At 42.7% G+C, this 19,824-nt stretch overlaps 1 protein-coding gene across 6 annotated transcripts in view; it reads left to right on the forward strand.

Moving 5' to 3' along the window:
* The window catches only part of LOC108407238 (aldo-keto reductase family 1 member C15-like), a 44,126-nt gene that overhangs the window by 791 nt on the left and 23,511 nt on the right, over window positions 1-19,824 (forward strand). For 2 of the 6 annotated variants that reach the window (XM_073229449.1, XM_073229448.1), the window contains exon 1: window positions 8,981-9,134. Coding sequence is in view for 3 of the 6 variants with exons in the window: in XM_037013372.2 (XP_036869267.2) it covers window positions 855-1,022; window positions 1,835-1,951; window positions 2,804-2,881; window positions 3,631-3,753; window positions 5,458-5,567; window positions 6,371-6,536; window positions 8,142-8,224; window positions 8,935-8,977 (888 nt within the window). In the remaining 3 variants the exon portion in view is untranslated. Of the gene's footprint in view, window positions 1-854; window positions 1,023-1,834; window positions 1,952-2,803; window positions 2,882-3,630; window positions 3,754-5,457; window positions 5,568-6,370; window positions 6,537-8,141; window positions 8,225-8,934; window positions 9,135-19,824 lie in introns of those variants that run through there. The other 4 variants (XR_012128141.1, XM_037013372.2, XM_037013373.2 and 1 more) reach the window with 4 other exon arrangements.

The following is a 19,824-nucleotide window of genomic DNA, read 5'->3' on the forward strand; positions in this document are numbered from 1 at the left end:
CCTACATGTTGATATGGTGACTGCAGTGTACTTAGAGTGCCCAGCATAGGTCACAGGGTGAGGCAGGGACAGCTATGGATTATTAGGAGTGACTGCCTGCATAAATGATAGATAGCAGCGCACTCCATCTTGGTAGAGGTGGGACAGGAGCTCTCAACAGTGAGTAGCTGCCAGTCTCCTTACAATGACGTGATCCCTCTCATACCCACTATTACGCCTCAGCACAGGGGGTGCCTCTTCGGGAGACATGGGCCTCTGCTAGTGGTCAGATTCCCAGGGCCTCAGGGCTTTCTTTGCACAATGTCAGGCACACAGGAGGCACTTAATGAATGCTTGTTGCATAAATGTTGAATGAGAGCACCTGGGGAAGGAAGCCTAGAGAATAATCATGATTGTCTCTAAACTGAGTTAAAGAGCCAAGTTCCGTGGACACTGGATGGAGGATCAGTATTTCGGCTTGTTTCCAATTCCAAGTCAAAAGCAGATTCTCTGATATCTATCTATTTATCTATCTTAACTTCACCTTCACCATCATCTCCATCTCCCTATTCATCTATATCTGTAGAAGCTTACTTCATGTGACAGATGATGTCCTTTTAGCTACTTCCCTACAAGGAATTCTTTACTGATTGAACCTTGAGCTTCCAGGTTCCCTGGTGAGGCCCAGGTCACCAACACATTCCCATGTGGAGTGTAGCCTGTGCTCCCAGAGTACAGGTTTGGTTCCCAGGCCACAACCACCAACCAGGGCACTAGGAGACCCAAAGTAAAAGCTGGGGAAATGCTGTTAAGGAAATAAATTGCTTCTTTCTGAGTGGGGCTGCTTATGAACCCTCCTGCTTCGTATCTTACAGGTTCCTAAGGGTAAGACTAGGGAAGCCGTCAAAGTGGCTATTGATGTAGGTTACCGCCATTTCGATGCATCCTACGTCTGTCAAAATAAGGAGGAGGTGGGCCAGGCTGTTCGAGAGAAGATTGCTGATGGCACAGTGAAGAGAGAGGACTTATTCTACACCACTAAGGTGCCATGGGTCAGGGGTTGGAAGGGGGTCTGGCAGCCTGGATATGTTATTTAGGACAAACAATAACTTTGGTTTTGGTGTAAATAGCCTTTTTGCCTCCTAATGCTTTGAGGCCCCTTACAGAAAATCAGAAAACAGCAAAAGCTTGTTTTGATCTGAGGCATCTGAACAGCAGTCAGCATTGGTATTTTGAAACCAATTGAGTCCCATACCTTCCATATGTGTTGGACAGACTGAACAAGTGGCCACTGAGGAAGCCAGCCACTCTGATTCCATGGCAGACTCCCTTAGGACAGATCCACGTGCAGTGGACAGTTATTTTGAAAAGGGAGCCAGACTCGGAAACACTTCTGCAAGTCAGCATTGGGTGCACTGACATTTGTAAAGTTTCTTAGGTGGAAACCCTGCTCCAGTGTAAAGAGGTCTCTACAGAATCATCTGTGTGCATATACCTCAGGGCTAACATGTCTTTAGATGGGGCCCCTCAGCAGGACTGTTTGCAGGCATGGATTGTAGGACTGCAGAGCCCTTTGCCCTGGCCTGATCTGCCTTGACTCCTTTCAGAGATGATTTTGAATCTCTTACACTGCTTTTCCTGCCCATCTCAGTGACATTCCATTTCCTTAGAGTCACTCAGATAAATGCCAGTGCTGGTTAGGGACATGACTGACACTAGGAACAGCCATGAGCCTGCTGCTTCTGATCTTTAAACTACAGTAGGTTGTTTTGCTCCGTCTTCTAACTATGATGTTTAGTTTTGGTCCCGAATGTGGGAGATCATGAGCAGTTTTTATTTCTCTCGGTCACTGCAGCTTTGGGCTACTTTCTTCCAACCAGAGTTGGTCCGACCAGCCCTGGAAAGATCACTGAAGGAGCTTCAGCTGGACTATGTAGACCTCTTCCTTATCAACGTGCCATTTGCCATGAAGGTCAGGTTTGGGTTTGCCTTCCTCTGGTTTCCAAGACTATTTCATCGCTGGTTTTGTGTCTCTATTACCTCATTCCAGCTAGATTTCCTGGGGGCCTTCCTGAGAGAGGTGGGACTTAGTGTGGTAGCAGAAGTGCTGCATGAATGGATGTTTCATGACCGTTGTGTCACCTCCCATTGAGACCTTTTTGTCCTCATCCCAGGGCCTTGAGATGGAGTAAATGCGTTCACCTCCCAGCATTCACCTCAAAGATTCTGGGAGACCATCGGGCAGGTATCAGTGAGGTGCTGCTGTCTGAAGGCCCTTAGGATTAGTGTCCTGGAGGGTGAGGAGTTAGTGCAGACGGCCAAGGTACGACGGGAAATCCCACCTCCCTCGGACCTCTCTGCCCAGACAGGATGAGGGTTCCTGGGATGGTCCATATTGTATGACCGGGCACCACTGGGCTTCACAGATCCAACCTCTCATTCCAGAGGACTGGGTCACACATCTCCTATGTTCACTCTCTCTGAATAGGGTTATCGCATAAACGGGATCAAAAGCACATTGTGTAGTAGTAGTTCTCGGTCCTATTATCCACACAAACTGTCCTTGTGAAGGAAGAACGCTTCTAACTTCAGGAGAGCCATTCTCAGTGAAGTTTAGGGGCATGTGGGTGGGAAGATGCAGATATATGATTCTCAGATAATTCTAGGCTCTTTTGCCCCCTGTCTTCTCTTACACACTCAGTCTCTGTCTCTCTGTCCGATTAGTAACCACAGCCTCATGCAGGTGGCCTGACCAAGTGCCTTCAGCCCCAGGAAAGCCATTCATAGACAAATCCTTCTTCATCCTCTCCTGTCTGTGTTCCAGCCTGGGGAGGAGCTTTTCCCCAAGGATCCCAGCGGGGAAATTATTTTAGAAACAGTGGACCTGCGGGAAACATGGACAGTAAGTACTGGTCCTGACACCAGGGGGCAACATGTGAATAGGCAGAAGCCACTGGGAGGGAGGACAGAGGAAGGGGGCTGCAGTGCCCTCAGTCCGCCCTCAGCCTCCTCCTGCCTTCTGCTGTCATCTGGGAGCAAGGATGAATGAGGTCTATTTTAATCTAATCTTGTCTGGGTCTCAGTAGGGGTCTGTTTGCCCCTTGGAGCAGGCTGAGCCTGTCTCCCTTTAAGAGGGTAGCTCAGAAGGCAAATTCTGAAGGAGCTGCAGATCTCCCTGTGACAGAGCAGCACCGCCAGGTTTGGGAGAAGAGTCGCCGTCTAAGTTAGCAGAAGAGGGAAGCCTGACCTTGCTTATGCCATTGCAGAGACTCCTTCACCATTCTAGGAAAGAAGCACAAGGACCTTCTAGTGCGAGTTACTCTTTGGCCTTGACTATGATACCATTCGTCAAAGAACTGTTCTTGACTAACAGCACAATAGGCACATAGAAAGGGAAGGAGGAATGAGGGACATTTAAAGCATCCTAAATATCTACTTACTGCCCTGGCTGTGCATGTCATGGACTCCAGGAAACATAATGTGTGTACATAGCAATAAAGTAGATGGCAAAATGATATTTTAAGGTGATAAAACTGTTGGGTTCAAATTGTCATATTATGTTAAAACAGATTTTCAGCTTTTAAAAAGTTCCATGTCAGGTGAAAGGGCCAAAGTGCATTAAGGGTTTGCCACCTGTTTCCTTCCTCCCAGGCCCTGGAGAAGTGCAAAGATGCAGGTCTAACCAAGTCCATCGGGGTGTCCAATTTCAATCACAAACAGCTGGAGATGATCCTGAACAAGCCAGGCCTCAAGTACAAGCCTGTGTGCAACCAGGTGAGCGCCCAGCCCACTGTGGACTCCTTACTGTGTGCTCTGCACACCCTCTTCCTTAAGTAACAACCCCTGTTACTTCATGATGTGGACAGTACAGATGACTGTTCCTTCACTGCAGCAGGAAGTGCCAAAGAAGGAAGGTTGGATGGGGTGGGAAGACTATGTATCTGTGACTTGGAGGTGGCCTTGCATTTCCTATGAGCCATTCAAGGGCGTGAGCCAAATGGGTGGATTTCCAGACTGATCTGGAGCTCAGGAAGGCTGTCAGGCAACAGGAGCAGATTTTGGAGGTGTAGGTTTATGGGTGGTAATGAAACTCACAGAAATGGGTTAGCTCCCCCAGCAAGGTCACAGAATGAACAGGAGGAGGGCAGGATGTCAACATGTAAGGATCAGGCAGGGAGGCACTGGTTAGGGGATTGAATACGAGTTTCCAGGCAGGAGGGTGGAAAAGAGGAGAGTGTGGTGAGGGGACAGCCAGAGGAGAGGGCAGAGGCGGTTTAGGGAGCCAGGGGTGGGGCCCGCTGAGGAGCAGCCCATCCCCCAGGGATGCAGTGGACGTGGACCTGCCTCCACGGCCTTATGGGAAGTCCCGCTGGAGCAGGTGCAGAGAAAGCAAGGGGAGTGGGGAGTGAAGAATGAGTAAATCATACCAGAAATAGTTAATGTACCTCCATATGCTGCAGATCTGTGATGCTGTAGATGTTGCCAACTGTGATACTGAATAGTTGTATGTCCTTTTGTAAAAACAGAAACCATTCACATACTTATATTTTATACAGTATTTTATGACCAGGAATTATTTGTGGGGAATAATTCAAAATATATTGAAATATGTCCCTGACCCCTTCCTTCATTCCCTGCCTCCCTCCACCACCTCCTTCTCTCTCCTTTTCTCAAAATTTATTTGTGACAGACAGCATCTGCTGCCAAGATGCAAGCACCATGATAATGTAGTTTTATGGCCTTTTGTAAAGCAATTTGAAATTTATGCTAGAAACCATTCAAATAGCTATATTTTCAACTTATTTTATGATTAGAAATTATTTGTGAAGAATAATTTAAAGTACATTGAAAAATAGCCCTGTCCTCTTCCTTCATTCTCTCCCTCTCTTCCACTCAAAGAAATCAGCTTTTTCTTTCTAAAATTGTTCTGCACAATTTGTTTTACTTATTGATCCCTGTGATACAGTTTGACATGACTGTGTTTTCTACTTCCTCTAAATTGGAGGTTAGATTTTACAGGCTTGTTGTGTCATTGTGAACTCATGAAATTTAACCAATAGGACATCTCCTGCCCAGCATCCCTACTGTTCCTATTGAAGATCACTTTGTCCTCTTTATGGTCAGTAGGAGCCTCTTCAAGTGAGCTCCGTCTGACATGCCCCAGAGCCTCCCTTTCAGCTTTGCTTTCTCCAATGTTAGATATTCTAGGCTCAATTTGTAGATTGTAGAGACTGCCATCTGGGAAGAAGTGTCTGTAATAATTTCAGACACTAATTCAAAAATATGATGAAAATTCTTTTATGTCCTTCAAAACTGATAGCATATGAGGTCGTTTCAGCAGGTGCATGGAAAGATTACCAGTTTGGAAGACAGGGTACATGTAGTACTGTTGTGTTAGATACTTTGTCAAAGGGCTTCTCTAATTTACATGTAACTGGCTCATGTAGTCTGATTCCTATTGGTCTTGGCAATTTACAGGTGGAATGTCACCCTTATCTCAACCAGAGCAAACTCCTGGAATTCTGCAAGTCCAAGGACATCGTTCTAGTTGCCTACAGTGCTCTGGGAACCCAAAGAGACCCAAAATGGTAATGAGAGCATCAGGTCTGAGCTTGTCAGCAGCTCTGTTGGTGACGAGACACTTCTTAGATTAAGATTTAATACGTTTGTACAGAAAGATTCATACATAAAAATATGGCAATGGTAGCGTAGTGTATTCCCACATGCCTTCACTGAGATTCCACCATCTCAACACTCTTAATGCTTGTTTATGCACATGTGCAAACCCCACTCCAACTGTTACTGTCAACTGTGACATTACTACAACATTTATACAGCTTCTCACATCTATCTTAGCTTTACAGTTTTTGAGAGGTGGATGCACTATAACCCACACCCCTGTGGAGATACAGAGCCCTTCTAATTCCCCAAGAGTACTTCAGTGTCTTTTATGGAAATTCTACCTTACCATGTCACTGATTTTTGTGTTTAACTTTAATTAGTTGGCTGTGTCCCAGCACCTGCCTCATGTATAAGAGCAGGCATGGAGCATGTATGCTTTTGTGTCTGGCTTCTTTGGCTCACATCTGTCTGTGGGGTTGATCTGTGCTGCTTTAAGTGTCTAGTTCATTATGTTTATTGCTGCATAATATTCTTTTGTGTGGACACAGACAGCACAAGTTTTTTCTCCATTCACGTGTTGATGGAATTATTGGTTATTTCCCATTTGGCACATCTTTGAATGAATTTCTGTGAATATTTCTGAAACTCTTAATCATTCTGACCATACAAAGCTACTTCTCTCAATTATCTGGGGAATTTGGGAACAAGGTGCCAGCAACACTACATTTCCAGTCCTACACCACAGTCTGTGCGTATTTTCTTTTCTCAGGGTGCAAGAGGACAGCCCACATCTCTTGGAGGATCCAGTCTTGAAGGAAATTGCCAAGAAACACAGTAGAAACCCAGGCCAGGTCGCCCTGCGCTACCAGCTGCAGCGGGGGGTGGTGGTCCTGGCCAAGAGCTTCAATGAGAAGAGAATCAAGGGGAACTTTCAGGTACAGACCAGCAGTCCCTCCCAGTGAGGAACACGTGCCAGAACTGAGGCTGTGTGTCTCTCCTTGCAGTATGCAACCATGTCCCTTCATCCCACCCACCTCTCCCTGGGTGCCATGGGGGCAGGGGGACGAGGGAGCACTAGCCTGAGGGTCCTAGGTTGTATGGATCCCAGGTGTGACTTTGCCGTGTCCTTGTGTGACACTGAACAGTTTTCCTCTCTGTTTTTTCATTGGTTCAGGGAGTCCATCTGTGCGGTAAAGACCTTTGAAAGCCCTGGTTCCTCTCCTTCCCCTCCTTTGCCTGATGAGCCCCTATTTGTATTTCAGGATCAAACCTAAATGCGATTAGCTGCTATGCTGAAACATCCAGGAACCCATAGCACTTGGCAAGGCTCTGTTAGGGAGGCTGTCCTGGCCTGGTTAGCCTACATGGCGTGTTTCTGTGTCAGTGTGCTCTCTGGACTCAAACACTACATGTACGCCTCCCCAGGCCAGCTCTCAGCACCTTTCCCCAGCAGAGCTCCTGGCACGTAGCAGGCTAGATAGAAGCTTCTAGACTGGTGAAATCAGCAAATGAATTGGTGGTCTCCACAACTCTCCCCATATATCCCCAGTGCTTTGTATCACTCAGGGTCTCCAACTTCATCATGAACCTCTAGAGAATGGTGAAAACTGCTGCACCAGCTCTACCTGTTTTAAGATGACACCTAAAATTTCATCATGACTTTAACATTTGCAAAAGAGGACATTTGGATCCTATTATTTATGATTTATTTGCTCCAAAACCTACATAGGAAAATTTGAGTTCACTGAATTTTTGGAAATACCTGATAGGGAAATCTAAATCTCATGGTACAACCAAATAGGAAAAAAACTTAATATGTTAATACATATCCCCATGGCACCATGGATATTTTAAGATGAATGACAGAGAGATAGATAACAGATAAAGGCACTGAATTTTCCATGAAATTGTGCCCTAGATGAAATACTGAGCTTCCTGCTTTTGTATTTTTTACCAAAAATCTGTCTGCCTCGTTATTAGTGGAATCTTTTTTAGGGCTGTTCATGTCAAATAAGAACAAATCTGAACTTAGATAAGAAAAATGCATTTGAAAGGGAGAACTCTCTGAATGTAAGATGTGTGAGTGTGTCTCATGTCAACTGGAAATGTTTCCTGCTGTGGGAAGAGTAAGCTCATCTGGGAAGAGAATGGTGTGAGTGGTATCAGCTGCCTGTGTGGTCACCAGGTTATGGGGCAGACTTACAGGGACAACTCTTCCTTCCATGCTGGCTTTAGTTCATGGCTGCATCTAATTCTAGGGGTGGGACGGAAACCTGAGAGAAGTTTAGTCAGGTCAGCAGGTGTTTTGTCCTGATTGTCGAACTGTTCTTGCTTTTTTAGGAAAAAACTTTTTTTTCCTTTTCTTGCAAACACCTCACTTGGAAAGGTGTGGTGTGGATGAGACATAAGCCTCTCAATTGTGAAGTGGAGCAGAGGAGAGCGATGGGAATGTGCAGGCAGAAGCACCTTGTCTCAGCCGAGCTGCCAAGGCCCCTGGTTCCCAAGCAGAGGCCATCTATCTGATCTCTCCTTCCTTTTAGGTTTTTGACTTTGAATTGACTCCAGAAGACATGAAAGCAATTGACGGCCTCAACAGAAATTTCCGATATATTAAATTAGAGTTGTAAGTAACTTGAATGTTTTTCACAAGTGGTTTTCTGTCTCAAAGAGTATGTCAGAGGCCCTAAACTTCCTGGAATCAGGGAGGCAGGCCTGCTCTCCAGTGTAGGAGCGACACAAGAGCTCCCTGCAGACCTCAGAACAGAGGTTAACTCCAGGGCCCCAACAGTAACCTGAGCTGGACCCAGGCCAGACCAAGAAGCAAGTCCGCCAGCACTTGTGTCCCTGAATTCACTACTGCTGTGAGCCTCCCCCTGCGCTGAGGGACTTGCCCTCGGGCGGCTTTCCCATTAGACCCAGAGGCACAGTGCCTGCGGCCCATTGCACTTCCAGGTGCCTGTGGAAATGGTTCAACTTTCATTCCTTCAATAGTGGAAAAGAGTAATTATATTAATAGAGACTGAGTAATAATGAAACCGGTGTAGATTGTATTCAGGTTTATCCTAACACAAGTGTAAAATTCCTATTTTATGAGGTGGTGGCATCAGCACTGTCTGGGGGCTGTGGGCGCCCTGAAGTGGCCCTGAGGCTCTGAACGTGGGGGATGGGCTGCAGGTGCAGTTTGCCCTGGAGGCGTGGGAGTGGGCGGGGCTCCGGGTGCGAGGGCGTGGTTGTCAGTCAGAGATTGGAGCAGGGCCTGAAGCTCACTCAGAGAAAGCCTCTCTTGGGCAGTGAGACAGAGCTGCTGAGCTAATGTCCTGCTTTCTCTTTCAGTGCCGTCCATCACCCTTGGTATCCATTTTCTGAAGAATATTGACGGTGAGTGAACACCATGGGCTTTACCAGAATTTCTTGCTTCCAGAGTGTGGACAAGATTTCTGTACCTGCTGGAGGTGATGAAAACCAGTGTCTGAGGTTTCAGGCGCTCACTCGCCTTTACGTCTTTAAATGAAATAAAAAAGATTCCAAAATTGGTATGTTTTAATAGTTAAAATAATACATACAAATTACAGAAAATTTGGACAATAAAGGGAAAGGTTAGAGTATAAGACAACCTGTAATTAGTCCATATAAACACACTTAGCAGTTGGTGCAGTTTCCTCGTGATTTTTCTATACAAAAGTATGTTTGTGTCTATATACAACACTGAAAAAATCTACAACATAGAGATTTTATACTTTTTTAAACGTTAGCAAAAGTATGTTCTCAAGCTATCAAGTATTATATAAAAATTCCAGTATTATATATAGCTTGTGGTAAATCAGTGCATACTAGTAATTTATTAAGTTCTTAGTCATCTGCTTATGTTTTGGCATTTTGATTCTTTCCTGGGTATTTTGCCCTTTCTTCATTTATTCATTCAGCAAAACCCTACTGAACATCCTTATGCGCCAGGTATAGTTTACTCAATAAATAAAATAGAAAAGATCAAATTAAAATAAGAAACGTATTGAATGTATACTCCGGCAGAAGAAGAAGAGTGGCTGATATAAGGAGTATTTAAATGTCAGAAAGGGGTAAGTGTCATTGGAAGATAATTCTGCACAAGTCCTCACATTTGTGCACATGTGGTAAAAGCACTGTGCCCTTTATTCCTCACCATTCTTTTCACAAAGTTTGTTCAGCACACATCACAGAATTTAGAGTCAGTGGCTTCGTCCAGTGAAATGTAAGGCATGCTTATTTAATGTGCAAGGGAGGTAAGAGAGAAGTGTTGGATTCTCCCAGAGGAGGACGCCGCCCCAAATCACTCACGAAAGGCATCTCTTGATGCAATAAGCAAGAGGAATTTATTCAGGAACCAGCTAGCTGGGGTCCAAGTTAGCCCGACGCAGCAGGTCTCAACAAGGACCCTGAGCACACAAAGCCAGAAGGTTTTATAGCATTTTCAAAGGGGGCAACATTTTCCACAATCACAATACAGTGTTTTTTCATAGACACATAAATCTTTGCCTGGGGCCACATCCTGGGGTCTGGTTAGATAAGATTACCTTCGGAATGTTTAGGGTGGTTCTAGTAAGATAAGCTTGGTGTGTATGATTAACTGATTTGAGGTCAGCTAATTAAAGGTCACTACATTTAACACTGGCTGACTAACTTGTTTTCCAAGATTCTAATAATATTCCTCCTTCTAGGTTAGGGGGTGGTATTTAAGCCTTTAAGATGGCTGTACTTATGCTAACTTTTGATTCTTCAGATCCTACATTTCCCCACTTCTCTTTAGGGACATTCCAATCATGGAATGTTTGTGTTTCCTTGTTGGGTGAGTGAATGATATTGTTGCTTCAACATCAGTACATGAACGGCACTCACTCTTTCTCTAACAAAAGTTATCAGCCGATTTAGTATGCAGGGTCCTAAAGTGAGGAGCAACACAAGGATGAGTAAGGGCCCAGACAGAGTGGATATCAGGGTTGTAAACTACGGGGATCTAGTGAACCAAGATTCAAATAGCCCTTGGCCGGCTTCCCGTTCTTTCTTTCTCTGGTCTAGCCCTTCTCTAAGCTTTGACATTGAATCTCTTACTATTCCGGAATGGTCTACATAAAAGCAGCATTCTTCTTTTAAAGCTGCACACAGTCCTCCTTCTTTTAGGAACAGCAGATCCAGCCCTTGTCTATTCTGCAAGACTACTTCAGAGAGGGAAGTCAGAGATTCTTCAAGTTTTGTAATGGATTGCTCTATGGTCTTTAAGTCTTCATCAATAGCTGTCCTTAGTCCTTCATAATGTTGGTTCCCTTGGACAATAGCGGCTGCCCCCATTCCCACTCCGGCTGCGACTCCTATCCCTAACAACACAGCTAAGGTCAGCGAGACCGGCTCTCTCCTATATCTATGCCTAGGTTCAAATTCAGCTACGAATGAGAGATCATCATGATACATCAACCTGGGCACCAGCTGAACTATGATACAGAAATCACGGGAGGAGTTGAAGGCAGAAGTAGAGACACATGGGGTCACTCCAGTGTTACAAGCCCACTATCCCTCGGGAGGAGGGATTAAATACCTGTTTTTACCAGGGAAGGCAATGGGTATGGTCTCATTCTTTCTTCTACAGATAGAGACTCTAGCTGCTGCTAGGGAAAAGGGGCGATGACCGCTCTGGCTGCTTCGTGCTGAGAAGGGGGCGCAGTAAAGGGTGCAGCTAGGTCTCCATCACTGGTCAGTTGAGAGGGCCTCAGAAGGCTGGCGCTTCCATTCTGGGTTTCATTTCTATTACTATTTGCAGTTTTGTGGCTTCTAGGGTTATTAGTTTATGTAGCAACATCTGGAGTTGGATTTTTTATTCTGGAAGGAGGCTGCATTATTGAAACAATACTTCTCTCTAAAATCACTCTCATTTTTACTAGAAGTAACTAGGTTGAGAAACTAATTAACAGCTGGCTTGATTATTTGCACAGGTGCAGCAAGAAGAGCAATTGATTACACAGGCTCTTTTAAATATGCTTTGCTGGAACTTTTTGTAAGGAATTTCAGATTGAACTTTTAAAGGCCTCTTGAGGCCAGACAGCCAAGCCAGACTTGCCATCAGGCTTTGCCTGCAGTACCTGTAGATTTGGATGAATTCTTCTCTTCTCGAGGTCTCTGCACCTGCCAGGAAGTGACCTTCTTTACTCACCTGGTAAGGCTGCTGGGAACTCTGTAAGCAAGGTACCAGGCCAGTTCTTCCAAGGGGCTTTGTTGGCTTTATAAAGTCAATCTTAGTTCCTTAAAGTTGTTCACATCTGAGTCCATACACATGTCTCTCAGGTATGACATTCCATTCAAAGCCCTGGTAGTATAACCAGTGTTCTTAAGTAGTCTTCTCACAAGGAAAGCAGATTCTTATTGAACTCGTGCAAATAAACATACTGCCATGGAATACAAAAACAGTCACTGAAAATTTTTAAACTCTGGAGGGATCAAGTAGAGAGAAGGATGTTTCAATTCTGCTCATAAAGATAGTCATTTACTAAACTGTTGTCAGTTTAAGAGAACAAGGTTAAAACACTTTATCAGCAACATTTGAAACAAAAAGACACAAAATCATTTTCTTTAGTTTATGTAAACTTATGTAACTAATACCTGTTCTGCTCAAATCTAGTTCCTTACTAGTTTAGGAATAATAAAACTGACTATAAATGACAAAAGACTTACAAATGACAATGGTTAAAGATCTGATGAGAGCTTACTGTAAGACAGTTGACATAAGGAAATTCTGATATTTCTGTAATACAAAACATTCACTAACAAAATTTAGCATCATTCTCTTTGACAGTGCTTTTCTGGTAAATATATATATATATATATATCAGATAAACAAGCCAAACCAGTCAAATACTTTCTCTAATGAGAAAAAAATCCTCTGACATGTTCCAGGGGCCCTCTGGAAAATATCAGAGTTAACTAGAGGTAAAAGCACCTTTTTGCATTTAATTTTTTTAGAACTATCATTACACATTTATTGTCTATATACTCAGCACAGTAAATGAGACATCTTAAAAAGGTGGGGCAGCAGGGGAGACTGCTGCTGTCAGTTTAAAAGACAATATATAGAAAGTCAAAATAATTCTAGGTTACTAAGCATTCTTGAAAGAATGGTAGCAGATGGTAGATTCCTCTGCTTTCATCTTCAGGAAGGGAAAAAAAGCTACAATAAGAATTCACATTTAGCTGAAAGAACTGTCTAAACTCAAGGCAGAGTATAATATCACCAGGCATACAAAAGACCTGTTAGAGATACATACAAAGAATGAATATGGCTATAGTCAAATTCAACTTAAAAGTTTAAGCAGAATCTCAAATTTAAATGTCTCTTTCTTTCACACAGATATTCAGATATGACCAGAAATATGCTTTGAGATGAAAGAGATCAGGCATTTTACTTCTTCATTTAGGGACTGAGAAATGATGAACTTTGGCTTACAATCAACAGCTTACAAACAGTGAAAATAATAAGAACATAACTCAGCATAAGTGTATAAGACCAGATACAAAAAAGCAGAGAAAGTGCTTAAGTCTACAGGTCTTCCCTGAAAGCTTCAAGAATGTTTTACTCTTTAATAGTAGATAGAGCTTTTTAATAGAATTTGCATAGCAGCTTATAAGATTATTTGCATTAAAAAAATATGGAGTCCTCCATGTTTTTTAAAACATACAAACATATCCACAGCATATAAATTAAACAAGAAGACCTGGTGGTTCTCAAAAAAATCTATTACAACTTTTCTCAAAAGTAGTCACACGTTCATCCATCTAAACCTTTACAGTGAAAGCTATTTTTCTGGGAGAAACATAATCTTGTCCAGATTCTACAGTTTAATTTTTAAGAATAAATTTTGGTTTGTTAACTAAGTGCATTTAATCAGCTGAAGAAAGCTTTGTTACCATTCTGCTTAGGATAAATTAAGAAAACAAATAATCAGTAACAACTTTAATCATTTGTTGGTTAGAGATTTTTCCACTTATAAAAATATATGGAATAAATAATTCAATTTCTCAGGCCATGCAATCATTTTCAATTACAAAATATTTCAAAGGCAAATAAAGGTTATACAGTTAACAAACTTTAGCTTTTAGTCTTTTTAATATTACGATTTTATGGCAACTCACTGATACTTTAAGCATGAGAAACTGCTTTGATCTTTCAACATTAAGAGCAGACTAACAGTTAAAGAAAACTGTTTAACTGGAAACGAGATTCTAATTTTGCTGTGCACTCGATACCAAGACTTACTCGCTTCAATTTCACATAGCATGACTATACTAACTTCCACAAGCCTTCTACAACTTTCTTTTTACATTCAATGTTCTCTCTCTTTAAACAAATAGCTGCACTTCAGAACAATCACTCTCTTTTACTTTCAACAAAACGAATTTCTGTTCTTTACACTTTCTCTCATTAAAACATACATCCTCCAGCATAGAGAAATGCCCTCTCCATCAGTTCTAACCAGAACTCAAAACTATTAGAAACTTCAAGCTCCAGTGAACACTGAGAAGCAGGACACTGCAAACTGTCAAACTAACATTCCCTAGACTGACAAACTTATGAACACATTCTACAATTTCTGCAACCATGAGCTTCACAGCACAATCTCCCAGCAAACACAGAGCACATCTTCTCAACTTAACAAAACTCTAAGGCTTTAAGTTACTACAAAGATTCTCAGGCTGCAGGTAGGCATACACACTGCAACACACAATTAAAAAGGTGTTCACTTGCCACACTTATCCAGCTCACCTACCTGCAACAACTAAGCTAGCCTACTCACAAGCCCCCCACTGAACACTAGACAAAGCCAAGCTTCTAAGCATTCTATTCTTAAAAGATTTAGCAGATAACATGACTCAAATGACTCTAGGTAAACTCAGGCAGCCGAAAACTACCAAGACATGCCCGCCTTAGGCAAACTCAAATTAGCATTAATGCTTAACACTTTTTTATCAGGTTTTCTGGAAGTTTTAGAATACTCAATTTTCACAAGCGCTTGTCCTTAAATCAATTTCATTAATACCATCCGGAGGTAGAAAGATATATTCATTTACACACTTAGGGGGTTGTCTGAATCTGTCCCATTGTCAGTATAACAATTATTAGGCACGTGAAAGACACAAAAAACAGACACACACAGATTAGACACACAGCGGCCGCTTTTTGTTTTTTCTCAGATTTTCAAACAGAAACCGAAAGGAATCAGTGGGTTGATATTCCTGGCGCCTGAAAATCAACCCTATCTCATCAGATTCACCTTGCCGGAAAAACAGACGGGAGGCTACCAGGTGTCCCTGGCCTCCCAACCTCCCCGAGGCATCCCCCAGGGTTGCAGCCTGCGGTGCTCCTAGTATGTCTACCGACTGCAGTCTCAACCCCTTTACGGGATGGGGACAGCTGCCAGACAGTGGGTACCCCCTTTCAGAATTCTGACCGGTCTCACTGAAAAACAGAAAACAGAACACAGACAAACCAAGGCGCCACTAATCTTACCTCTTCCTCCAAGAGCGACTTCAGGAGTGAAGCGGGGTGAGCGCATGATCCCGGACGAGCCCCCAAATGTTGGATTCTCCCAGAGGAAGACGCCGCCCCAAATCACTCATGAAAGGCATCTCTTGATGCAATAAGCAAGAGGAATTTATTCAGGAACCAGCTAGCTGGGGTCCAAGCTAGCCCGACGCAGCAGGTCTCAACGAGGACCCTGAGCACACAAAGCCAGAAGGTTTTATAGCATTTTCAAAGGGCGCAACATTTTCCATAATCACAATACAGTGTTTTTTCATAGACACATAAATCTTTGCTGGGGCCACATCCTGGGGTCTGGTTAGATAAGATTACCTTCGGAATGTTTAGGGTGGTTCTAGTAAGATAAGCTTGGTGTGTATGATTAACTGATTTAAGGTCAGCTAATTAAAGGTCACTACATTTAACACTGGCTGACTAACTTGTTTTCCAAGATTCTAATAATTTTCCTCCTTCTAGGTTAGGGGGTGGTATTTAAGCTTTTAAGATGGCTGTACTTATGCTAACTTTTGATTCTTCAGATCCTACAGAAGGTCCTAGTAGTTTGTGGTGGGGAGCGTGTGTTCTGTAGGCTTTTAAAAGGACAGGGAGAAAAGGAGAATGGTATTGCAGATTCTGAGCAGACTTCTTTTAAAAGGATCACTTTGGGTGTTATGTTGAGACATAAAAGGGGAAAAAGAACCCTGTCTTAGGGCTCTATATAAAATTCATGTGAGACATGATGCTGGCTTGGATATAGTATGAGGAGGCACGGTGCTCAGAAGTTGTTAAAGTTTGCACTTATTTGAAGAGTAGAGTCAACATGGCTCTCTAACCTTGTGAAGTTCTTGCAAAAGGAACAAAAAGGTTTCAAAGTTGACTCCAGGCATTTTGATTAAGGAACTGAAAGGAAGGAGTTGCTATTTTCTCAGGTGGAGATGAGGTAGGGGGTACAGATTTTTGTGGAACATGCTGAGTCCAATTTTAGAACATGTGTGGGATGCCCATTAGGTCTCCAAGGGAAGATGCTGTGTTTGCAAGTCGTGAGTTAGAGAAGAGGTTTAGAAATAAGGGATCTGATTGGGATTCACCGGAACATAGTTGCCACTTAGCACCATGGAAACAGATGGTCAGGGATTAGGTAGAGTGAGTGTGGACAGAGAAGAGGGGGCCTGTCATTAAGAGGTTGGCAAAGGAGGCTGAGAGGAGGCCGGGTGCTGCAGGAGGCAGGGGGGAGGGTGTTCTGTCCTAGCAGCAAATGAAGCGACTGATTCAGGGTTCAGGAGTCTAAAGCTAATGACAGAACAAGTAAGACAAGGAATGAAAATTAATGATTGCATTTGACAATGGTCCTTCTCAAGGTTAGAGCAATTTGATAGAGGAGTGGAGGCCAGAGCCTGAATAGACTGAGCTCAAGCAAGTGGGGAGAGAGGAGCTAGAGTCAGGCCATAGACAGTTTTCAAAGAATTCACTCCAAAGAAAACCACAAGATTGGGCTGTTGCTCGTGAAGGAAATGGAATCATGTGAGGGTTTTCTAAGATGGGAGAAATAACATCATGCCTCTGCTCTCAGGGGCACACTGGTGCAGAGAGGAAAGTAATGGTGCAGGAGAGGGCTGGGAGAATGGCTGGAATGGCATCTGTCAGAGTTTCCTACTGAAGCCATAACAAATTATTTAGCTTGGAACAACACCTCTCCTTTGAAAGTACATGTCTTGGGATGTGGTGTCTGGAATGGCCGAGCTGTTCTTAATACAGTTATGAATGTTACTGTTTCTGAAATTTCAAGTTCTAACCCTTTTGTGGCATGTGTGTAAATATGCTATTAATCTTTTAAATACTGGCTTTGTATTCTGTGTGCTTACTAAGTTCACATATTAGTTCTCTTGGTCTCACAAATTGGTTTTGGAATTTTTGCTGTTGATAACATCGTCTGTGAACAGATGTAGATAGCATATAAAAAAAGTTTGCTTTTATCCAGTCTGAGTATCTCTGCCTTTTGAATGGAGTGTTTAAACCATGTATATCTACTGTAATTGACAGTATGCTGGGTTTATCTCTACCATTTTATTCGTTTCCTATTTGTCTCATCTGTTCCTTGTTTCTTTTTTCTCTTTTTCTCCTTTCTTTTGTATCAACATTCCCTTTGTCTGATTAGCTTACCTCTTTAAACCTGTCTAGTGATTCTCCAAGGTCTGTAGTGAATTCCATGAATGTTTAACAGAAATCCTTTTCTCTGCTTGTTAGAACTGAAAACAGTCTCAGCTCTGTGAAGACTGTGGTAATTGATTAACTAAGAACTCCCTCATCTACATGTGTTTGGAGTTCCACTTTCCAGTATTCCAGTGAAGGGAACTCCTGGACAGAGTGTGGGGCCTCTATTGCTGTACAGTCTCCTGTTCTCTGTACCTGTCATGCAATATGCAGCTTCCTCAGCCCTCCTGTGCTACTAACCTCAACAAGCCTGATGTGCTCTGCGGTGTTTCCCTTCACTGCAGGGCGGTCTGGACAGTGTGTCCTGTCAACTAGGGCTCTCATGCCCGAGCACCACAAGACTTCAGGATATTTGCTCTGCTTCTTGGAGGCTTCTGCCCTGGCCCCAAGCCTCCACACCCCCTCCCAGCCCCCAGGGCTCAGTAAATGTGCTTGGGGAAAGCACCACAGTACTTTTGGGGCTTTTATTTTTGTAGTTGCTAATCTACAATGCTAGCCCTGCACCATGCTGAAAAGTCTCTCTGCTAGTTTAGAATTCTCTGAGTAGAGGGTTCCTATCTGGGTTAAGGCTGACAGCAAGCAGCTCATCACAGTTGGGACATTTATCCATGAAAGAAAACAGCTAGTGAGAGTTAGGGCATGTAGGATGGCTCTTTCCTTCCGGGAACTTGAGTTTGTGTAATATCTGAGTCCTCAGAATTTTCCAGTATATTAAAGTGTGGTTTTTATAATTTATCTGGTTTTTATTTTCTTTTTCTTTATCTCTTTCTTGATTATTAAAAGCAGTAACGTTCTCCTTCTTATTATACTGCTGCACAGTGAACTTTTGCCTATCTTATTTTTAACTTCTATTTGCCCCTCCCTTTTTCTGATTGTCTGTTTTAAGGAAGGAAATTCTTTTTTGGCTTAAGGATTCATTCTTATCTTATTCTTGTGAGGATTCCTTAGTACTTACATTAAAAAATTCCACTGCCTGATTGTTTCTATGTTTGTGATTGTCTTTGTAAGTTCCTTTTTCCTCTTTGTTTTTGGGGCTTTTCTTTTCTCTGTCTTTCATGCTAGAGATTTTCCTCAAATGACTATACTCCTGGCTATGTATTCACATTTAAATGTAAACATTCTAAATTAATGTTGAAGTTATAGCCAATTGTGCTGTTGCAGTTTTCTCTGGGTGTAAGTATTCCTTGGTGTTGGTTATTTCTCACAATACCATCGGTATGACTTGAATAAAGGATGAGAATTTGCATGTGTTTTTGACAACTGAGACCCATGAAAGGCACAAGTGGAGGCTATGGGAACATGGAAGGGACAGACTGGGGAAGCCTAGCATTGTTGGGTTCAAAACAGCAATGTGAAATGTCCTGTGGTCATAAATAAGGTTGGAAAATAGTGCAGAAATGGCCACTCACCTGCAATAAGGTGCCCTTCAGTCTAGCAAACATTCATTCAATGCTGCCATAAATAAGACATTAGACACCACCCAGATGAGATCATCCTTGTACACTCTGTGATCTGGATGTAGAATATGACAATCAATGCGAGCACATATGAAACAGAAATTGGACAAAGATAGGAGTGATTCTGTCTGGTATCCCTGTCTGCTGTCAAGTGGAAGGCCGTGACAATCTTCACAATGAATAATATTGCTGGGCAGCATTTCAAAAAGTGTCCTTGCTAGGTCATCATGGACATACTTCAAAGAGAGCACATATACAAAGGTGTACAGGCAAATAAAAGCAAGATGCGTTTGAGTACCAATGAGTAATGTGATCATGCTGATACACAAAGTTTGCATACAAGGAGGTGAGAGGCACAAAGACTGTTTGAGTATTTGAGAAGAGGCTCAGTACTGCTGTGTGGGACTCCATGCTGGTGGGGATCGGAGGAGCTAGAGATCAAATAAAACTCTCAGTAGTTTAAATTAGTTCAAAAATCAGGCCAGGAGAAAATCACTGGCCCAGGTTCTGAGGCCTTGCCATGACATTACTTAACTACTATTGATAAGCAAGTTTTAGAATGCAATATAGGAGAGGAAAGTAAAACATTGTGATTTCAAATAGGGAATAAGGTAGATAATATTCATGATAGTTCAATATGCAGAACAATGTCTGGCAAGATTTTATAATTAATTACTAAGTGGATGGTTTTGGAGACCTTAGGAGAAGAATTGTAATTACTGGGACCCAGTTTATACTTTTAGTTGGCAACAATCATGCCAAAATAACTTCTTATCTTCCTTTGACATAGTCGTAAGGGTGCATGGGATGCCCCAGACCCAGTAGAGCTTTTGAATTTCATCTCAGCTTTAGGAAGATGCAGAAATGTGGGCTTGAATTAAGATAAGTAGTTGGGTGATGTATTGAGTGTTTATGCTTAAAGAAATTTATTGGCCCAAGTTGGCCTACAGAAAAGTTCTCTGTAAAGTGTCAGGTCTTTGTCTTCAAGCCTGTAAAGATTTGTAGGTTATGGAACAA

This window comes from Manis javanica, chromosome 2 (genome assembly GCF_040802235.1).
Source record: "Manis javanica isolate MJ-LG chromosome 2, MJ_LKY, whole genome shotgun sequence".
Taxonomy (NCBI): domain Eukaryota; kingdom Metazoa; phylum Chordata; class Mammalia; order Pholidota; family Manidae; genus Manis; species Manis javanica.